We start from the raw sequence: 19,356 nt of genomic DNA, 5'->3' as shown, positions 1-19,356 counted from the left end.
CAAACCCTAAATATATAATATAGATTGATGAACAGAAACTCTCTCCATAAACCCATTAAGTTTCAATTTGATTTTCTTATCTATCTATTGATATGAATTCTAAAATAAAAAATTCTATAATTTTAGCTTGTGTGAATTAAAAAAAATCACAATATAAATTTGATATATAAAAAATATCATTTTTAGCTAACTCAGATTAATAAAATTTAAAAAATTAGACATAAATAAATAAAAAAGTAGAATTTTTTCTTTTAAATATGACGGCTAAAGGCAAACACGATCAGAGAGACTGTGGTGGCCGTGGCGAAATCAACTAGTAATAAGTTGACTCTTCTCTCACCCTCTCTCTCTTTAGCTTAATTGATAATTCAAAGCTAGTTAAAGTGTAAGTTAATGTAACAACTTGATTTCTGGTATATACATAGAGGTTTACTATGTCATCAAATTGTACTTTATTTTTTTGGAAACTGATCCTGAGAGAACTTTATAATTAAATGTGGTTGAAGATAAAATACATGAAAAAATCCATTGATAAGGATGGTCAGAAGGTGTCATAGCTAAACTACTACTGTATTTCTTTTGTTTTAACTTTCCCAACGGTATGACCTAAAAAGTCATAGATTGGTATTAGTTTCATTCATTTCGATATAATATCTTTTATAAAAAGACTGCTTTGGCCTCATAATAAAAGCAAACAATGGACACAAACTTCTAGCAATGATAATATATTATACTCATAATAAGTTTATTCATTCATCACCTATAATAGATCTCTTATCTTCTTAACCATTAATTAATATATTTTTTAGTTTTTAAAACTCAGGTAAATCTTTCACAAACTGAACTAGCCAAAAATTTTACAGGTGTCAATTTTAATTTACAATGTATTTTGAGTAAATTTATAGAGGTCTTTAAACTGAATTTTCAACATTTTACCTATTTTCTTTCAAAAAATTACATGTAAATATAATTTTTTTTAGAAATGTACATGGGTCAAATGACCCCCCCCCCTCTCTACTACCTACCTTCGTCACTGAACTGAACCAAACGATTATCAACTAATCTGGAAATTAAGTGTGCAAGTGCATTAGAGATAAACGCGTTTAACATCCGAGCCAAATTCCATAAACTAATTGGCTCAATAATAGTTAATAACGGTAAATTTGTTCTTAGCAAAAATTAAACCAAAAGGAAAGCGAGTTTACTCACATGCCCCTAATCAATTATCTTTTTTTTTGTTTTTGTCAACAGCTTAAACTACTTACAACGCTTCAGTCAACCAAACTGGTGGGGCTGAATTAACATACATGATTTTTTGAGGATGGACTCGAGCGCTTCTTGCAAGCTTGTCCGCCTTGGAGTTTTTTGTGCAGGGAATGTGAGTTAGAAGGAAGAAGCAAAAGTTGTCTTTCATTTTCTGGATCTCCTCCAGATGTAGGACGAAACCTGGCCATTCGTCGGGTGCAGACACCATCTTCACTAGCTCCGAACAGTCTGTTTCGAAAGCGACTTCCGTCTTCTGGTTCAGCAGCATACAATGCATTGCCCAAATAAGGGCTTCAGCTTCTGCATGTAGAGGCGTGAGGCTCCGCCGTACCTTCTGTGCTCCCATTATTTTATCTGGTATTCCTTCCTTAAAAAAATACCAACCTAGTCCCACGGAAGAGTCCGTCTCTTTCCATGAACCATCCAGATAACACCACCAACCCTCATAGGGTGTGTTGGGTGCCAAGTATTGCGCATTGTAAGTATCCGATATGGGTGAATCTTGACCCTCCCTTTGGGCTTCCTCCCAAAGAGTGGTCTCTCTTTCCGCTATTTTTTAAAGTGACCTGTGGGTCTATGTCTTTATTCGAAAATATTTTTTCATTCCTTGCCTTCCATATGTACCATGCGATCCAAGAAAAATGTGTATTTCTGGCCTCCTGTGAAATTATCTAGAAAAGGTGATCAAAATTCGAATAAACCGATGACCCTGGGAATGTCCTAGGGGGTGATAGAACCTGGGATAATGCCCATGTTTGAAAAGCCGGAGGACATTCATAAAAGACATGATTAATAGTTTCTTCCTTCGCTCCACATCGTGCACATTGTGTGTCACACTGTATTCCCCGTGTACGTAATCTGGTGTAAACCAGAAGGCACCCAATGAGGGCTTGCCAAATAAAATACCTTAATTTTGGTGCACATTTCAGTTTCCAAGTGTGTGTTTGTAATGCCTTTATTTCTGGACCATGATACACTGCCACGTCTCCTTCAGGATAATCCCGCTCAACTTTATACCCAGATTTAACAGTATATTGACCAGATTGTGTAAAGTGCCAGCCTAATTGGTCTGGCCTATATACTCTACTAATGGGTATTCCCCGAATAATTTCTACATCCTTTGGTTCAATGATTGCCGACAGCAATCCCAGATTCCATGAATTTGTCACTGGGTCAATCAAGTGATTAACCATGATGTTTGGGTAGTAATTAAAACCCTTACAAGTGGCTGGTATCGGGCGAGAAGAGGTATCCAGGGGTCATTCCAGACAGAATTTCCAGAACCAATTCTTTTAATCAGTCCTTTGCTAACCAGAGATCGAGCCGAAGTAATACTTCGCCATCCATAAGGCGGTGAATAAGATTTCACTGGGTCCAAAGGACTCGCATTCCAAAAATATCGTCCTTTGAAGACCCGAGAAAACAGTGAGGTTGGCCTATCAATGAGCCTCCATAATTGCTTTGCCAATAAAGCTGTATTGAAGTCCTCCACGTCCCGAAAACCGAGTCCACCTTCAGTTTTGGCCTTACACAACTTTTTCCATGCCAACCAGTGCATACCGCGAGTTTGTCCGTTCGAACTCCACCAGTACCTTGCCGCCGTACTAGTTAATTTCCTTGTTGTTGCCTTTGGCAACCGAAAACAAGACATGACAAAAGTTGGCATCGCAGATGCTACCGATTTGATTAGAACTTTTTTACCCCCTTTTGACAACAAACGAGATGTCCAACTATTAACCCGATCATTTTGTCGCTCTGCTACAAAGTGAAATACCTTTGTCTTAGCGCCATCTAAACTTTCAGGGATGCCGAGATACGATCCCGATCCGCCATCTCTAGCGATTCCGCATTTTATCCCTGATTTTGTCTGTGACCTTATGACCGAATTGAATAGAAGATTTATCAAAGTTAATTTGTTGTCCCGACACACTCTCATACTGTTTCAGTATGGCCAACAATTTTTTGGTATTCCTCTTTATTTGCTTTGCAAAAGAATATACTGTCATCTGCAAAGAGTAAATGTGAGACGGGGGGACTTGCCCTCGCCACCTGAAGACCAGTTAATAGCTTTTCCTGTTCAGCCTTCTTAATATTTGCTATTAGTACTTCCGTGCATAAAATAAATAAGTATGGGGATAAGGGGTCTCCTTGGCGTAAACCTCGTTTTGGAATGATTTGACCCTTTAGTTGACCATTTAGTAAGACTCTATACTTGACTGATGTAATTCACCTCATTATCCATCCAATCCATTTTTTCTGCAAAACCTAATCGCCGCAGAAGTTCCTCTATAAACGTCCATTCGACTCGATCATAGGCTTTACTCATATCCGTCTTGATTGCCATATACTTACTTTTGCATGATTTATTGGTTTGAAGACCATGGAACATCTCTTGTGCGATGAGAATATTGTCCGAGATCAACCGCCCTGGCACAAAGGCTGATTGTGTTTTCGATATTAGGGCCGGCAGCAGTCTTTTCAACCGTTGACATAGCATTTTAGATATGATTTTATAAGCGACATTGCAGAGGCTAATAGGTCGCAGTTCAGTCATACGCGTAGGTCGTTCCGTTTTAGGAATTAAACATATGTTCGTTAGATTTAGACCATCTTCAAAAACACCGGTATCCAGGCAACCGATTTGATTAGAACTTCTTTACCCCCTTTTGACAACAAACGAGATGTCCAACTATTAACCCGATCATTTTGTCGCTCTGCTACAAAGTGAAATACCTTTGTCTTAGCGCCATCTAAACTTTCAGGGATGCCGAGATACGATCCCGATCCGCCATCTCTAGCGATTCCGCATTTTATCCCTGATTTTGTCCGTGACCTTATGACCGAATTGAATAGAAGATTTATCAAAGTTAATTTGTTGTCCCGACACACTCTCATACTGTTTCAGTATGGCCAACAATTTTTTGGTATTCCTCTTTATTTGCTTTGCAAAAGAATATACTGTCATCTGCAAAGAGTAAATGTGAGACGGGGGGACTTGCCCTCGCCACCTGAAGACCAGTTAATAGCTTTTCCTGTTCAGCCTTCTTAATATTTGCTATTAGTACTTCCGTGCATAAAATAAATAAGTATGAGGATAAGGGGTCTCCTTGGCGTAAACCTCGTTTTGGAATGATTTGACCCTTTAGTTGACCATTTAGTAAGACTCTATACTTGACTGATGTAATTCACCTCATTATCCATCCAATCCATTTTTTCTGCAAAACCTAATCGCCGCAGAAGTTCCTCTATAAACGTCTATTCGACTCGATCATAGGCTTTACTCATATCCGTCTTGATTGCCATATACTTACTTTTGCATGATTTATTGGTTCGAAGACCATGGAACATCTCTTGTGCGATGAGAATATTGTCCGAGATCAACCGCCCTGACACAAAGGCTGATTGTGTTTTCGATATTAGGGCCGGCAGCAGTCTTTTCAACCATTGACATAGCATTTTAGATATGATTTTATAAGCGACATTGCAGAGGCTAATAGGTCGCAGTTCAGTCATACGCGTAGGTCGTTCCGTTTTAGGAATTAAACATATGTTCGTTAGATTTAGACCATCTTCAAAAACACCGGTATCCAGGAAGCTATTAATTAACCTAACAAGGTCATTCTTGATAATCTGCCACGCTCTCTGGTAAAAGAGTGCTGTCATCCCATCAGGTCCCGGAGCCTTTTCGGGGTGCATCATAAATAGTGTTTTCTTTATTTCCTCCTCTGTGGTTGTTGCCGTGAGCCTAGCATTATCTGTTTCCGAGATTAGTGGTCTGATTTGTCCCAGAGCTTCTTCAAACTCCATTGGGGATGTGGTGGAGAATAGCTTCTCAAAATATTTAACTGCCACTTGTTCAATATCTTTTTCCGATGTAACCCACATACCTGCCTCGTTATGCAACCCAATTATCCGATTTCGTGCCCGTCTTTGTTTAACTAGGGCATGGTAAAATTTAATATTTTTGTCTCCTGCCTGCGCCCATTGAGTCCTACTCTTCAGTTGCCAGTATAATTTCTCATCTCGATAAGCCTCCTGAAGTTGTTTTGTTGTTGCCTTCAGGTCTTCTTCCGATCGTGTGTCATCGTTTTGTATTTCCTCTAATACCCGTTTCATTTCCTCGATTTAGCCTTTCCATATGGTTTCACTGTTTTCCTCCACTTGGATACCTCTCGTCGATAATTTCGAATTTTCTCCGTAATCCTTATTTCCTCACCACCGGGATCTAGGTTCCACCCTTTGGAAATAGAATCCATTAAACCATTTTGTCCCAACCATCGTTTGTCAAAGTGAAATTGTGATGTTTTCCGTGGAATTCTGTCTTCAATGGTTGCAACAATTGGCCTATGATCTGACCCAATCATTGCCAAGTACTCAACAAAGGAATGTCAGAATAATTCATGCCAGTTGATAACACCGTATTTTGACCACTTTTATGGATCATAATTGTATCTTATGCAGGTGTTTTAACTCTGTTTTCAATGTTTTTAAATTTTTTTCAATGTTTTAGAGTTTCAAAAGACTTACAGGAAATTTGGGCAAAAGATATGCAATTTGGAACAAATGAGCAATTTTGGATAAATACAGACCGTCAGAAGTATGACAAGCGATGAAGACCTTTTCACCGTCTGATCACCCCCAAAATTTGAGACAACATAGAGGATCTAACCAGCTTTCTAATGCACTTGGTTTGGAGACAATCCAACGGTTAGATCTTCAGATACTCCCGATGAAAGAATGACAGAAAATGCAGTTCCGGAAGAGAGCATGAGCCGGGACTGCGGCCAACACCCATTTTCCCGCGGATAGAGCCACCACGACCACGGAACTTGATAGTTCACTTTCCAGACGACCTAATTAAAGCCCAGATGAATTCCTTTCTTTATTTTTGAAGCCCTAAGTGTCCAGGACCACTCCAGAAGGTATAAATACCCCCTTTAGGTCATTCTAAAGGGTGTGTTCTTTTCTGTACTTAAATTTTCGTGTGAGACTCAAACCCTAGGAGCCGCCGCCCTTGAAGGAGGAGCCGCCGCTGGAGAAAGACATCGCACCTCCATCTGCTTCTCCGTTCTTCGTTTTTCTTCCTTCTTTTCTTTAATTTCCTGCACTTTCAATACTCTGTGATGATTGTTTACAATATGTTTGAGTAGTTATCCAGTTGGGTTTAAAGGGATTGTTCAAAGGGAATATCATGTGTCTTTGCTTATGAATCGATAGATTTAGGATTTATAATCTTCTAGATGTTCTCCGTTTGCCTTTAATCCTACTGCGTGATTCTTTGCTGGCCACTTAGAAGCCGATCTAATATGATATGTTGCGAAAGCTTTCATTGATTGTCTGAACTAGGGTGAAACGAGCAATTATTCTATAGGAGTGGAAACCTACCTGTAGTTGAGTTGTGAATATTGATGAGTCTTGTTCTGCTATTGCATCTTCTCCCTTCCAGGATCAGAGTGGAAACCTACTGATCAGTGTTGCGAGAGATAGTTGTTTAGTGCTGCGAAAGTAGGCTTTTCATACTTCCATGCCTCGAGTTCTAAAACATACGTAGTTGATTACCTTTATCATATGTTTAAAATCGACATAGCCTAGTCCATGAATCCCTGCGAAACCCCTTGAGCCCCAACGTTTGTCTTTCATTGCTTACAACCTTTGCTTCTTATTCGATTTTTCCTGCTTTCAATTTGTCTTTGATTTATTCGCTTATTACCTGCTTTCATTAGCCTTGGTTTAATCACTTTTTACTTGTTTTAGTTGCCTTCAATTGCTTTTGTTTTCTTTGCTTTCTAGTTTAGATTTAGTGACAACCAAAACCCAAAACCAAAACCCAAACCTGTTTAGTTCTAATCTGATTTAAGCGTTGCAGTGAATTCGTATTGAAACAACTAAGTCTTTGTGGATCGATACCCTAAGTACTACAGCGCACATCTGTGCACTTGCAGACATTTAGGGGTTATAAATTTAAAACCTGAAGCTTAGTAAAACGAAAAGAACAACCCCGCTTTTGCTCGTAATCACCAGTCTTCATTCCCAAGGGCTCGATCAAGTCTGCTGCGAACAATTGTTGAGTTTCTTTTTCCTCTCCAAGACATTGTATTCCCTAAACAGGGAAATTCGAGAAAACCACAGTCCCGGATCATGAGATTAAAGGATACAGTGCACATCTGTGCACTTGCTCTTATACGAGTTAGTCTTTCCCAAACTTGATCTTGCATTTTTGCTACCGGGTCTCCATAAATGAATGAAAGGAAAACTTTTTTCCCAAGAATAATAGCCTCAATATCAATAATCCGATTATTTGAAAACAGTATAGAAACATCAAAGACATCATTATAAAATAAAGCAAGTCCCCCACTTGCACCAGACGGTTCAAATGTATACAACTTATTGTAACCAAAATGAAATTGAAATTTTTGTAAAAAAGAAAATTCATTCTTAGTTTCTGAAAGAAACAAAAACTCTGGTCTGTGTTTCTTCCAAACCTCTCTAAGATAACTTATTGTCCAATAACTCCCTAGACCCTGGCAATTCCAACTTAAAATCCTCATATAAAATTTAAAATTTTTACTCCTCCTTCATAAAAGAAGGGCCTTTTGGAGCTGCCGTACGTGCTCCTTCTCCATTGCGGTTTGTCAATTTGGTAACCTGTTTCTTCCGCGGAGGGACCAGTGCTTGAACCATTCTCTTTTTAGAACCACCACCCAGATAAGGAAGATTGGTTTTTTCTGTCTTTTCTTGGGTTCCAGTTTAGCTGGATCAGCTAAATCCCTAGTGATTTCCTCTAGTACCGCCATCTGAGAACCGATCTCATTCTGCTCCACTGCCTCGGTGTTCGCCGGTGGTTTTCCTTGCTTCCCCATCGTCTGTGTCTCCATGTCTTGGTCCTGAAAAAATTCGCCATCTTCTTGTCCCAACTCACCTAAATTATTCTCAATACAGAGCTGTAGCTCACCCGGTTCAATCCCTGCATTCACCTGTTGCAAAAATTCGACTATTGCATCACCAGTTTCTCGAGTATCTCCTTGTGCTATGACCTCCATATTTGATACCGAACTCTCTCCTTGCCCGCCTGGAACTCTCATAACCTCCATGTCTGTATCACCTTTGTCTTGAGACCCAAGGCTTAGCAAGTCATCACCCACGAATGACAAGCTTTTCCTCACTGTTTTTTCCTTCGTGCGTTGTATATCCACACCAACCTCCAAACCTGGCATCAAATGCTTTCCATCGCTCCCTTTGATCACCTGAGATGCCTGAACTATTTCAGAATCCTCATTCTCTGTGACGGAAATTGATGTCTTCCAATGAATCAAGTTTCCTGTGTCCACCGGAATGTCATCTTTTTCCTCCTCCGTCATCTGCCTCTTGTGGTGTTCCTTCGGAGGAAAATGGTTCGATGATCTGTTGCTTCGTGAAGAGCCTTCACCATATTTCCTCTCTGATCTCCCTTTGTACTGTTTGCTATCAATACCTCCTCCATTGTTTTTCAGCACCTCTTTTCCCCCATTTCCTCCGTATTTTGCAGCTGTTTTGTAAGACATTGGTCCCTGACCATTCGCCGGTTCATCGAAATATTCCTCTTGACTCCGGCGGTCCTCCATTCCGATCCGAGTTAGGCAACGTTGAGAGTCATGACATAAGCTCTGACAGATCTTACAGAAACCAAACAGACGTTCGTACCATAAATAAACTGTTGTTTCCTCACCGCCATCAAATTCAACCGTCGTTTCAAGAATCAGTGGTTTGAAGCCGTCGATTGTAACCTGTATCTTCCCCTCATCCAAATTGACGGCTTCCACTTTTCCGAGAGCCTTGCCAATACTTTCGAAGGTTACATCCGCCCAGTAATGAAGTGGAACTTCATCACTTTAACCCAAAACTTGATCGCCGACGGATATTGAGGATCGACCACCGGGCTCCACCGAACCAGAGACATCATCCAGTAATCAAAATGAAAGGGCTCCATCTTCATCACCTCCTTGATGGCTTCCTCCTCGAAATCAAACTGGAATTTACCCATGCCAAGGTCCGCACCAGCAACTCGATCTTCCAGTTTCCAGATTCTCGGGAGCATATACAAGAGAGCTTTTATATCCTGCATCTGAGGGTTCATGCATCTGCCAATGAGAGTGCGTGAATACCCTTCGATGAGACTCCTGTTGTCAAACTTAGGCACCGTGAATTTCAGCCGCTTGATCGAAGCCTCCGCAATCTTCTTCGCCACCGATTGTTTTAGCACCGTACTCTGTGACATCGCGTTTTGACAACCAAAAATACACCACAAAAGTGAAGATAAGAGATGGATAATTGAGATTTGAGAGTAGTTGTGAGGATCTCTTCTCTTCGCTTCTGTTAAGTAGTGCTCCTGCTTTCCTTGTTTTAGCCCGTCATTGATTGTTAATTGATACTCCTCTTTCTTTAAGATTACATCACAGCTTTTAAGGCTTCTCCTCTGATTCCTCCGATCTTCCTGGTTTAATTTTATCCTACCGGAGATCAAGCCTGGATTCAAACCGGTTTCCTTTTTCCTTCCGAAATTTCCCCATAATGGAATCTGCTTTGATTTTCTGCAGATCCCTCCGAGAATAAGCTCTGTTGTTGCAGAGATCCGCCTTTCCTTCTGTCGTCGAGAATTTCTTTGCCTTTTGATCCGCGTCATTAAACCCGAGACACACTTCCACATTCACCGTTAATACCCACTTTAAAACCGTATCAGATCCGCTTTGACTAAAATTTTCCTTTTCGCGATTTGGATTTAGTATCACCACACATGGATTCTTCGATTGCTGAGCAAACTCCATCGAATCCATTCACAGCTATCTCCCTTCCTCAGTCGTCATCGAGAGAGTTTCTCCTTCTCATTGCCCCTAATCAATTATCAGTAGGTCATGACATTTGAGTTTACGTTTTATACTACACTAGATTATAACATGTGCGTCCGCACGGGAATTTTTTGTTTTTTTATTTCTAATATAATTTATATTTACTTTTTTTATTTAAATAAATCGAATTTGTTTTTATTATTTTTTTTTTAAATCAAGAATTTTGTCATTATGTTTTAATTTTAAATAATATAGATTTGTATATTAGTAGAATAAGAGTATAAGTTAATTAAGTATATATCGATCTAATGTTAATTATGAACTTTGTTATTATGTAAAATTATATTTACACATAAATAATTTATATATTTGTGAATTGACTAACCCATCTATTTAATTGTTTCAAATTATTTTTTAATATCTTACATGTTTTGACAAATGAACTCGTAAATACATCTTATTTTTAAGTTCTATTTTAATATAAATCTGAAAATCTTATTGAAAATATTTTTTAAATTTGAATCGAAGCGGATATGTTGGAACTTATTTACATGTTTACATGTTTTGACAAATTGAGTTTTTTTTTTCAAAAAAAAAACTCAATTTTCAGATTTATATTAAAATAGAACTTAAAAATATATTAGTTTATTAATATTATACTAAATTAACTTATTTGGTAAATTTAAATTAAAATCAATTTTTTTTATTTGGCAACAGAAATAACAACTATCTAAAAACAGAATAATAAGGAACTAAGTAAAAATTCTGTTTGGACACAAAATACTCTTTCCATTTAATAATATAAATAATCATGCGAATGCATAACAAGCAGAATAATATTAGTCAATCAATTGAGACAAGATAAAGGCGACAAATTTATAAGCCGTGAAACTAATTAAAACGGAAAATAATGGGTAACTAATAACTACCAAAAGAAAATGTGAGTTAAAAAATCAAAAATAGCTGAAAAAACTTGTCGAGTTGCCACATAAGCCTCAAATATTTCTCATTTAATATATCAAAGATAGTTTACTAGAAGCAATATAATTTTTTTTTTCTTAACGATATCAATCACAAAATTACATGTTTATCATATATTAACCTATAAAGAATATATATATATATACATATATCTTCAACAAATTTATATATATTGAATCTCTTTTATGTGAGGCCTCCAATATAGGATCATGTGTCCAAAACCGGTGGTGCAAACATGAATGAAAAAAAAATACATAAAACTTTGAAGGACAAGTATGAGATACCCTCAAATCATTAAAGCGTTAATGGTAATTGGGAATGGAAGATCTTGACAAAAACCAATTGTAACAAAACCATAGAGAGTCCACACAGTCCTTCTAACCACTAGACCACAGTCATACATGCAAGTGTGTGTTGTGTTTTTTTCCCAAGAAAGAAAAACTATGAAATATCTTTAAATCATTAAGGCGTTAATGGTAACTGGAAATGAAAGAACTTTACAAACGCGAATTGTGAATAAACCATGTAGAGTAAAAACAAGATCAAGGTCATAAATACATAAAGTAATGAGAAAATTGAAAAGATTGTTTTCATTATTCCAATCACAGCGAAACGAAAAAGCCAAGGCATAGTGAAATTTTGGATATTGGTGACCAATCACTGAGACATGGTCACATGTTCAGATCAGGACTGGAGGATTTAAGATGGCATAATTAAGCAAGTCTTGGTCACGAACGAACACATACATGTCTTGTTTGGGTAAGCCTACCCAAACTTCTACATCTTCACCATCCTTTGAATCCATTAACACCACATACACTATGTTGTCATAGATGGCATGCGAAGCGGATCCAATCCATACCGGCGTACCCCATCCGAAGTCAACCTCGTAGAAAGGCTTTTTGCACCAGCTAGACATTGTGTATAAGTCTACGTCTGGTTTTAACTCTGCCATGAAATTTCCCATCACACTCAACAAGTTTTGACCAAGTGTGGTTGTGGTGATGGTACTAGCAGTATTGTAGCCTTGGAGATTCTCTTCGATCATCTCATTGACTTCTTCTTTGGCCTTTCTAAACTCAGCAACGATTTTGCCGATCTCCATCTGGCTCTCTGAGCCTTCCTTGAGAAAGAAGGCCGATTGTAGGTTGCCAATGGAGTCGCGTGACAAAACATTAGAGGGAATCCTAAGCCGCAAATCCATGGCTTGAGTCATCATCGTTGACTTTGGAGTGGCTGAGTTAGAGCGTGAGGCATTTCTTGCACATCTCCAAATAAGTGATGCAATGGCTTCCACACGTGTAGGTACCGGGACACTTTCGCTGGCGGCCTTGCGTTTGAGCTCAGCGATCTTAGCGGATTTGAAGACGAATCGATTGGTTACACACTTTCCTCTTAGCTCGAAAAGGTCATCCATTGAAGGAGACTTGAAAGAGCTATGGGGAGGAGGGTAAATGGTAGCTCCCGCAAACTGAGGAGTAGTCACCAGAACGTCACTAGATTCACCTTTGGCTGTAGCGGCCCACCTACTAACAAATGTCAACAACGAGGCCGCGTCACAGATTTTGTGAGATATGGCCACAGTGATCACAACTCCTGATCCGGATCCGAAGAAGCTGACCTGAATGCTCAACAATGGCCACGTCTCTGCGGATTCACCTGGTAAGATCTGGGGGAAGAATACTCCAAGAGAGTCGGTATTATCAAGGTTGTTCTTGAGGAAATCGGAGAGGGGAAGATCAGTGCGTGCTTCTGTGAACACGGCTCCTTCGTCGTTGCAGCTGATCGAGATGCCATCGATTCGTCCCGCGAGAGGATAGAAACTTGACAGAGTCTCCGATAGAGAGCTCTTCAGCCTTCGGGAGATGATCTCCGACGACTCTCCAGGGAGGGCTTTGAAGAAGAAGATTGTTGAAACGTAAACTGCTGGACAGGAGAGATCAAAGAGGGAGAGTGGAAGGCAATCATGAGGTGCGGGTGAAGCAGGTTTGATCACTTCTCTCCCTACAACCTCTAGCTTCAGCTCCATTATTTTCCTTTGATACGTGAAAGTCAAACAAGAAATTTCCAAAAGACAAAAGAGAAAAACTAGAAATGTCGACAGGTAAGAATGATTAAAACTGCAAGAAGACTTGTATCTGCCTCGGATGTCGTATTATTTATATATCTTTTTTGTTTAGAGGAAAATTTTATTTATATACCTTTGTATATTATGGAAATCGTGGAAATTGATATCGTTTATAAGGGATCGGCAAAGAAAGTAATCTCTAGATTCTTTGGATATCGGGGACAAGCAGGTTAATAACGCAGATTTTATGTACAAAGTCTGTAGTTCCTTGTGAGTTGTGACGTACTTTTAACAGCTTTTTGTTCTTTACAAAAGTAACTAAACAGCAACAAAGGAAAGAAAAAATAAGAAAGCATAGATCGAGAAATAATAAACGATGGAAACGATGAAGGTCGTAACAATTATATAAATCTGGGCTTCAGTTCCATTACTTTCCTTTGATACCTGGAAGTCAATTTTTTTTTTTCTTCTAAAGACAAAAAGAGAAAAACTATAAATGTCGACAGGTAAGAATGACTAAGCTTCAAGATTCAAAAAGACTTGCATGTGTCTCAGATGTCGTATTTATTTATTTATTTCGGTTATAAGGCATCGGCAAATATAGTATTCTGGAGATCAGTTTCAAAAAAAAAAAAAGTATTTTAGAGATTTGATCTCATCCGATCGAACTTCACAACTGTCTTGTTTGAGTCTAGTCCCATTGAGTTTTGATTTCAAATCATTTTCTACGTAAGGGGGTGTTATTGACTTACTGGTTGATTTGGTTCTATAAATTGAAATCAATTCCCTAGTAGATCAGATTTTAAATTTTTTTAACTAAATTAAAATCTAAACATTCAATAACTTTAAAAACTTTAAAATATTCTACTTTATATAATAAAATATAAAATATAACATTTTTCTCACGGTATTAATTAGAACTGTATAACTTAATTAATCAACCAAGGAAAATAATGAAAAAATAGTTCGCTAAAAGATCATTCTCTCTCCTCACGAGGGCGATAAAGCAAACCCTTCCTTTCGCAACCGCCATAGCCGTTCCCGGCGACGGCAGCCCCCTCCGATGGCCAAAAAGAGGCGCCCTCCAAAGTCTCCCTCCTCTCCCTCTCCACCGAATGTTTCCTCCTCCCCGTTTTCCCCTCCATCAACCGTGAAGGCCCCTGCCTCCGAATGTTCGCCGCCTCAGACGAACCCTTCCTCTGTTGACGTTCAGGACCCAGTTGCAGCCGATGCTTCTTCCACACCAGGTTGTCGATAACTCTCCTTCAGAGTCTGCTGGCGAGACATCTAAACCTGCTTGGATTGACCTATTCAAAGGTCCCTCAGGAGCGATGAAGAAGAAAGGAACCCCATTCCTACTCGATTCAGGGGAAATTTGTGTTAAGATCCCAAATGACGTGATTTCCAGAAATCAAAAGAGATGGGAATCCTTTGTTCTGGGTCAATTCCACGAAAATCTCCCGTCGAAGGGTGCTCTTTATGCCATTTCCAACGGAATTTGGAGCAGAAAGTTCAGAGATATAACCGTCTCTAAGTTAGGTCCGAAAGCAGTTCTCATTCGCATCCCGTGCCCAGCAACGAGGAGGAGAGTTCTGGGCCAAGCAATGTGGAGCATTGAAGGCCAATCCATGTTCGTCGCAGCTTGGGAACCTGGTTTAACACCAACCATGCCTGCCCTAACCTCGGTTCCGGTGTGGTTGGAGTTTAGGGGTGTTCCCCCACATTTCTTCTCCGAGGAAGGATTCGAACACGTCGCTGGAGCCTTAGGTCACCCTCTCCACCTCCACCCTTCTACAGCCAATATGACGAATCTTGAATGTGGAAAGGTTCTAACCATCATTAATCCTCTAGTTCCGATCCCTGAGGTAATGAATGTGCAGTTTGATTCTGGTGAAACTCACCGTGTTGAGGTTTCATGTCCTTGGTTACCACCTATATGCGATCACTGTCGCAAGGTGGGTCATAGCATCAGGAGATGCCCGGAGGCACCAATCACTTGTTCTATTTGCAAGTCCACGGCTCACGTCGACGAGAAATGTCCCCAGGCAAAGGGAAAAGAGCAGAAAGCTGTGGAGGAGGAAGTTATAAAAAATGCTTCTGACCTCAAAGCCTCCTCCTCAAGGAGGAAGAATCCTTCCAGACGGAAAAAGGATAAGAAAAGAGAATTGGCCTCTCTTCAGGCTGCCAAAGGAATTGTCATTCATCCTCCCAGCAATGAAGAGATTGTGGTAAAGCATCGGAAATCTAAAAAGAGCCTCAAACATGAGTTAACCTCCCCAGCGGATAAGTATCTGCTTAAAGGGAAGCAGGTTGCTATTACCTCTAGTGACAGTTCTTCTTCATCTGACAACGAGGAGCCCGATCCTGAACCCGAGGAAGAATCTTCCTCATCCAACTCTGAGTCTGAAGAGGATGATAATCCGGCTGATGACACCAGATTCATGGAGGTAGTTTCAAAAAAACTCCTACGTAAAAAATCGGTTACCTCGGGGAATCACCCCTCCAATATCTCTAATCGTAAAAGATGAAGCCTACTACATTCTGCTGGAATGTCAGAGGATTTAATTATAAGTTTAAACGGCATTGTTTCAAAACATGGCTACGGCAGACCAAGCCGTTATTCGGAAGCATTATAGAGACCCGTGTTAAGGAGAATAAGTCTGTTCGCTACTTCCATAGCACGTTTCCAGGGTGGAGTTTTGTTTCAAATTATGAGTTTGCGGAGCTGGGGCGTATCTGGGTTGGTTGGGATCCCTCGGTCTCCTTAACCGTCTTCTTCAAATCCAGTCAGATTATCACTTGCGTGATCCAGCTCCCTCATACCACCTCGGAGGTCTGTATTTCTTATATTTATGGTGTAAATACTAAAGAGGGTCGTCAACAGATGTGGTTTGACCTCCAGTCTCTCTCGGTGAACCCCGCCATCTCGTTTCTTCCTTGGGCTGTGATGGGTGACTTTAACCAAATCCTGAGTCCCTCAGAAAAATCAAATGGTGGAAGTAGGATAACTAGCGGAATGCAGGACTTCAGGGATTGTGTCGATTCTGCCGGTCTATTCGACCTCTCTATTCGTGGAAATTCTTTTACTTGGTGGAACCACCAAGAGGCGAACCCAATAGCTAAGAAACTCGACAGAATCCCCATAAATGACTCTTGGCAGATCAAATACCCTCTCTCCTTCGCTCACTTTGGAGAACCGGACTTCTCAGACCATTGCCCTGCTGTAATTGTGATTGGTGACTCCCAACCAAGTAAGAAGCCTTTCATGTTCTCTCATTTCCTTCTCAACCATCCAGAATTCCTCCCCCGTGTCGCCGTTCACTGGCATGAGTCCTCCGTTCCTAGATCTGCAATGTATGCCATTTCCAAAAAACTCAAGTCTCTGAAGCGAGTAATAAAGGACATCAACAGAGAATATTTCTCTGATTTGGAGCTCAGAGTCAAGGATGCTCACTCTCTTCTTATCGATTGTCAGAACAGGTTCTTGGCCTCTCCTTCTCCCCTTCTGGCTAGTGAAGAGAAGCAGGCTTATAATCGCTGGTTCTCTCTTGCTTTCGCCGAGGAGAAATTCCTGCTTCAGAAGTCTAGGGTAAAGTGGATTGAGAGTGGGGATGGTAACACTGCTTTTTTCCATAGAATGGTCGCAGCCCGTCATTCTGCAAACCAAATCCATTATCTGGTGACGGGTGAAGGGACCAAGCTAAATGACATGACAGAAGTGAAGGATTACTGTGTGTCGTACTTTACGGACCTGTTTGGAGGCATCTCTCAACCCCTAACTGATTCAGACCGTGCTGAGATTCGAGGTTTCACCACCTTCAGATGTAACACAGATGAGAAAAAAACCTTGCAAGCTCCTGTCTCCGCCGAGAATGTGAAAAAAGAGGTTTTCTCACTGCCTCGCAACAAAACGCCGGGACCTGATGGGTTCACTGGGGAATTCTATAGAAGCACTTGGGACATTATTGACGACGATCTTGTTAAAGCTGTGCAGGAGTTTTTCAATTCTGGCAAGTTGCTCAAACAATGGAATTGTACAGCCATCTCTCTCATTCCGAAAAAAGTTGGAGCAGAGAAACTTGTGGACTTCAGACCCATCTCCCTCTGTAATATGGTTTACAAGGTTATATCAAAGATTTTAGCGAGGAGGCTTCAAGCTATCACGCCGGGTATGGTTTCAAACTCCCAATCTGCCTTCGTCAAAGGTAGACTTTTGGTCGAGAACGTCTTACTGGCAACTGAAATGGTACATGGTTTTGGGAAGTCTAATGCATCTAAGCGAGGTTTGTTAAAAGTGGATCTAAGGAAAGCCTTCGATTCCGTCAACTGGGGTTTCATCATTGAGATTCTAAGAGCGGCTGATTTCCCTCCGGTTTTTATTTTGTGGATTGAGGAATGCATTTCTACGACTACGTTCTCCATCAATGTTAACGGGGAGCTTTGCGGGTTCTTCAAGGGGACCAGAGGATTGAGACAGGGGGACCTTTTATCCCCTTCTCTGTTCGTTATCGCAATGGAGGCTTATTCAAATCTGTTAAATGCTTCTTTTGAGTCTGGAAGGATTGGTTATCACCCGCTAGGCAGGAACCCAAAAATATCCCACCTGGCTTTTGCTGACGATATCATAATTCTTTTCGATGGGACTGCTAATTCTCTTCAAGGAATATCTTCTTCCTTAGACCACTTCCAACGTCTTTCTGGATTAAGCATTAACAAGGACAAAACAGACCTGTTGACTGCGGGTTTGAACCCTGATGAAGCTGAATCTCTAAACATGTTTGGCTTCAGAAGTGGTTCTCTCCCCATCCGCTATCTTGGTCTACCTCTGCTTCATCGTAAATTAAGGAAAGCTGACTACTCCCCTTTGACTGATAAAATTGCTGCTAAATTTAATGGCTGGACGGTAAGAGCTCTCTCCTTTGCTGGCCGGTTGCAGTTGATTACTTCAGTGATATACAGCCTTGTAAATTTCTGGTGCTCTGCATTTTCTCTTCCAAAAGGGTGTCTGAAGGACATAGAGAAGCTCTGTAGTCGATTCTTGTGGTCTGGTTCGATTGAGGAGAAAGTAATGGCCAAAGTCGCTTGGAAGCATATCTGTCTTCCTAAGAAGGAAGGGGGTCTTGGCCTTCGGGATTTCTCGGTTTGGAATCAAGTGCTGAATTTGAGACTGATCTGGATACTCTTCACGAAAACAGATTCGTTATGGGTGGCTTGGCTGAGGGAGCATAAACTTAAACGCTCATGTTTTTGGTCTTATGAATCCAGACCGAATGACTCATGGATTTGGAAATTTCTACTGTCTTTGCGGCCCTTGGCATTTAATTTCCTCAGATGCAAATTGGGGAATGGAAGATCGGTGAGTTTCTGGTTTGATAACTGGTCAGACTTTGGTCCTCTATTTCAGTTTGTGGGCACCCAAGGACCACGGTGGATGGGAATTCCGGTTGAAAGTTCTGTAAAAGATGCTCTTGCTATGCGTGACTGGAGCATGCATTCCAGATCAAGGAAACAGCCAGTTTTGCAGGTCAGGGAGCTCCTTAGACTTTCTACGGTGACCAGCTCTAACAATCGGGATATTTTTCTGTGGGGTCCCTCAGCCGATGCCTCCCCTCAGTTCTCCACAAAGAAAACGTGGGACTGGATCAGGCAATCTGCTTCTATTAAACCATGGTTCAAAACTGTCTGGCTGAAATTGGGTATTCCGAAGCACTCCTTCACTTTTTGGGTGGCAACCTTGATCGCTTGCCTGTCAAGGAAAGACTCGCTAGATGGGGGCTGAACTTAGATTCGGCGTGTACCTTCTGCTCTCTCCATCCTGAATCTCGGGACCATCTGTTCACTCAGTGTGAACTCTCACGGCAACTCTGGCACCAGCTCCTTACTCGCTTGGGGCTTCCGCAGGACACTTTTGACTCCTGGTCTTCGATGATGGCTTGGCTTCAAAGCTCTTCTAGAGACAGCCAATACACCCTGCTCAAGCGCCTCTCAGCTCAGGCCGCTATTTTCTATCTTTGGAAGGAGAGGAATAGTAGGAACCACAACAACATCTCCCTCCCTCCAAATCAAATCTTTCTCCAAGTTGACAGAACCATCAGAGACACCCTGGTAGCCCGGCGTTTTCGTAAAGGCTGCAGCGGTCTTCTCTCCCTTTGGTTCAAATATAGCTAGATTAGCTTTCTAACTCATATGTAACTTTTGCTTCTCCCTGCTTTTTTATCT

The 19,356-nt window shown here is 40.7% G+C and overlaps 2 protein-coding genes across 2 annotated transcripts; one reads left to right on the top strand and one right to left on the bottom strand.

The window, feature by feature from the left end:
* Positions 1 to 11,681: 11,681 nt before the first annotated feature.
* On the bottom strand, positions 11,682 to 13,098 carry LOC18028721 (BAHD acyltransferase BIA1). Its single transcript, XM_006414482.2, has one exon. It carries the CDS (start codon positions 13,096 to 13,098, stop codon positions 11,749 to 11,751), a length of 1,350 nt encoding a protein of 449 aa, XP_006414545.1. The 3' UTR covers positions 11,682 to 11,748.
* Positions 13,099 to 14,200: 1,102 nt separating this feature from the next.
* LOC112081968 lies at positions 14,201 to 18,916 on the top strand. The gene is made up of 3 exons (XM_024149045.1): positions 14,201 to 14,384; positions 14,455 to 15,584; positions 15,746 to 18,916. The coding sequence occupies exons 1-3, from the start codon at positions 14,201 to 14,203 to the stop codon at positions 18,914 to 18,916; spliced, it is 4,485 nt and encodes a 1,494-aa protein (XP_024004813.1).
* Positions 18,917 to 19,356: the final 440 nt, after the last annotated feature.

Source organism: Eutrema salsugineum, unplaced genomic scaffold (genome assembly GCF_000478725.1).
Source record: "Eutrema salsugineum unplaced genomic scaffold, Eutsalg1_0 scaffold_1, whole genome shotgun sequence".
NCBI classification, from domain to species: Eukaryota; Viridiplantae; Streptophyta; class Magnoliopsida; order Brassicales; family Brassicaceae; genus Eutrema; species Eutrema salsugineum.
Note: the sequence above shows the minus strand (reverse complement) of the source record. Positions and strands in the feature narration are given on the sequence as shown.

What these genes read in the sequence shown, in the direction of transcription:
- LOC112081968 (XM_024149045.1), top strand. Translation starts at nt 14,201, where the DNA reads ATGGCCAAAAAGAGGCGCCCTCCAAAGTCTCCCTCCTCTCCCTCTCCA. An exon ending in CGATGCTTCTTCCACACCAG is followed by an intron (nt 14,385 to 14,454) that starts GTTGTCGATAAC and finishes ACCTATTCAAAG; the next exon opens with GTCCCTCAGGAGCGATGAAG. An exon ending in ATGACACCAGATTCATGGAG is followed by an intron (nt 15,585 to 15,745) that starts GTAGTTTCAAAA and finishes TGGCTACGGCAG; the next exon opens with ACCAAGCCGTTATTCGGAAG.
- LOC18028721 (XM_006414482.2), bottom strand. Translation starts at nt 13,098, where the DNA reads ATGGAGCTGAAGCTAGAGGTTGTAGGGAGAGAAGTGATCAAACCTGCT.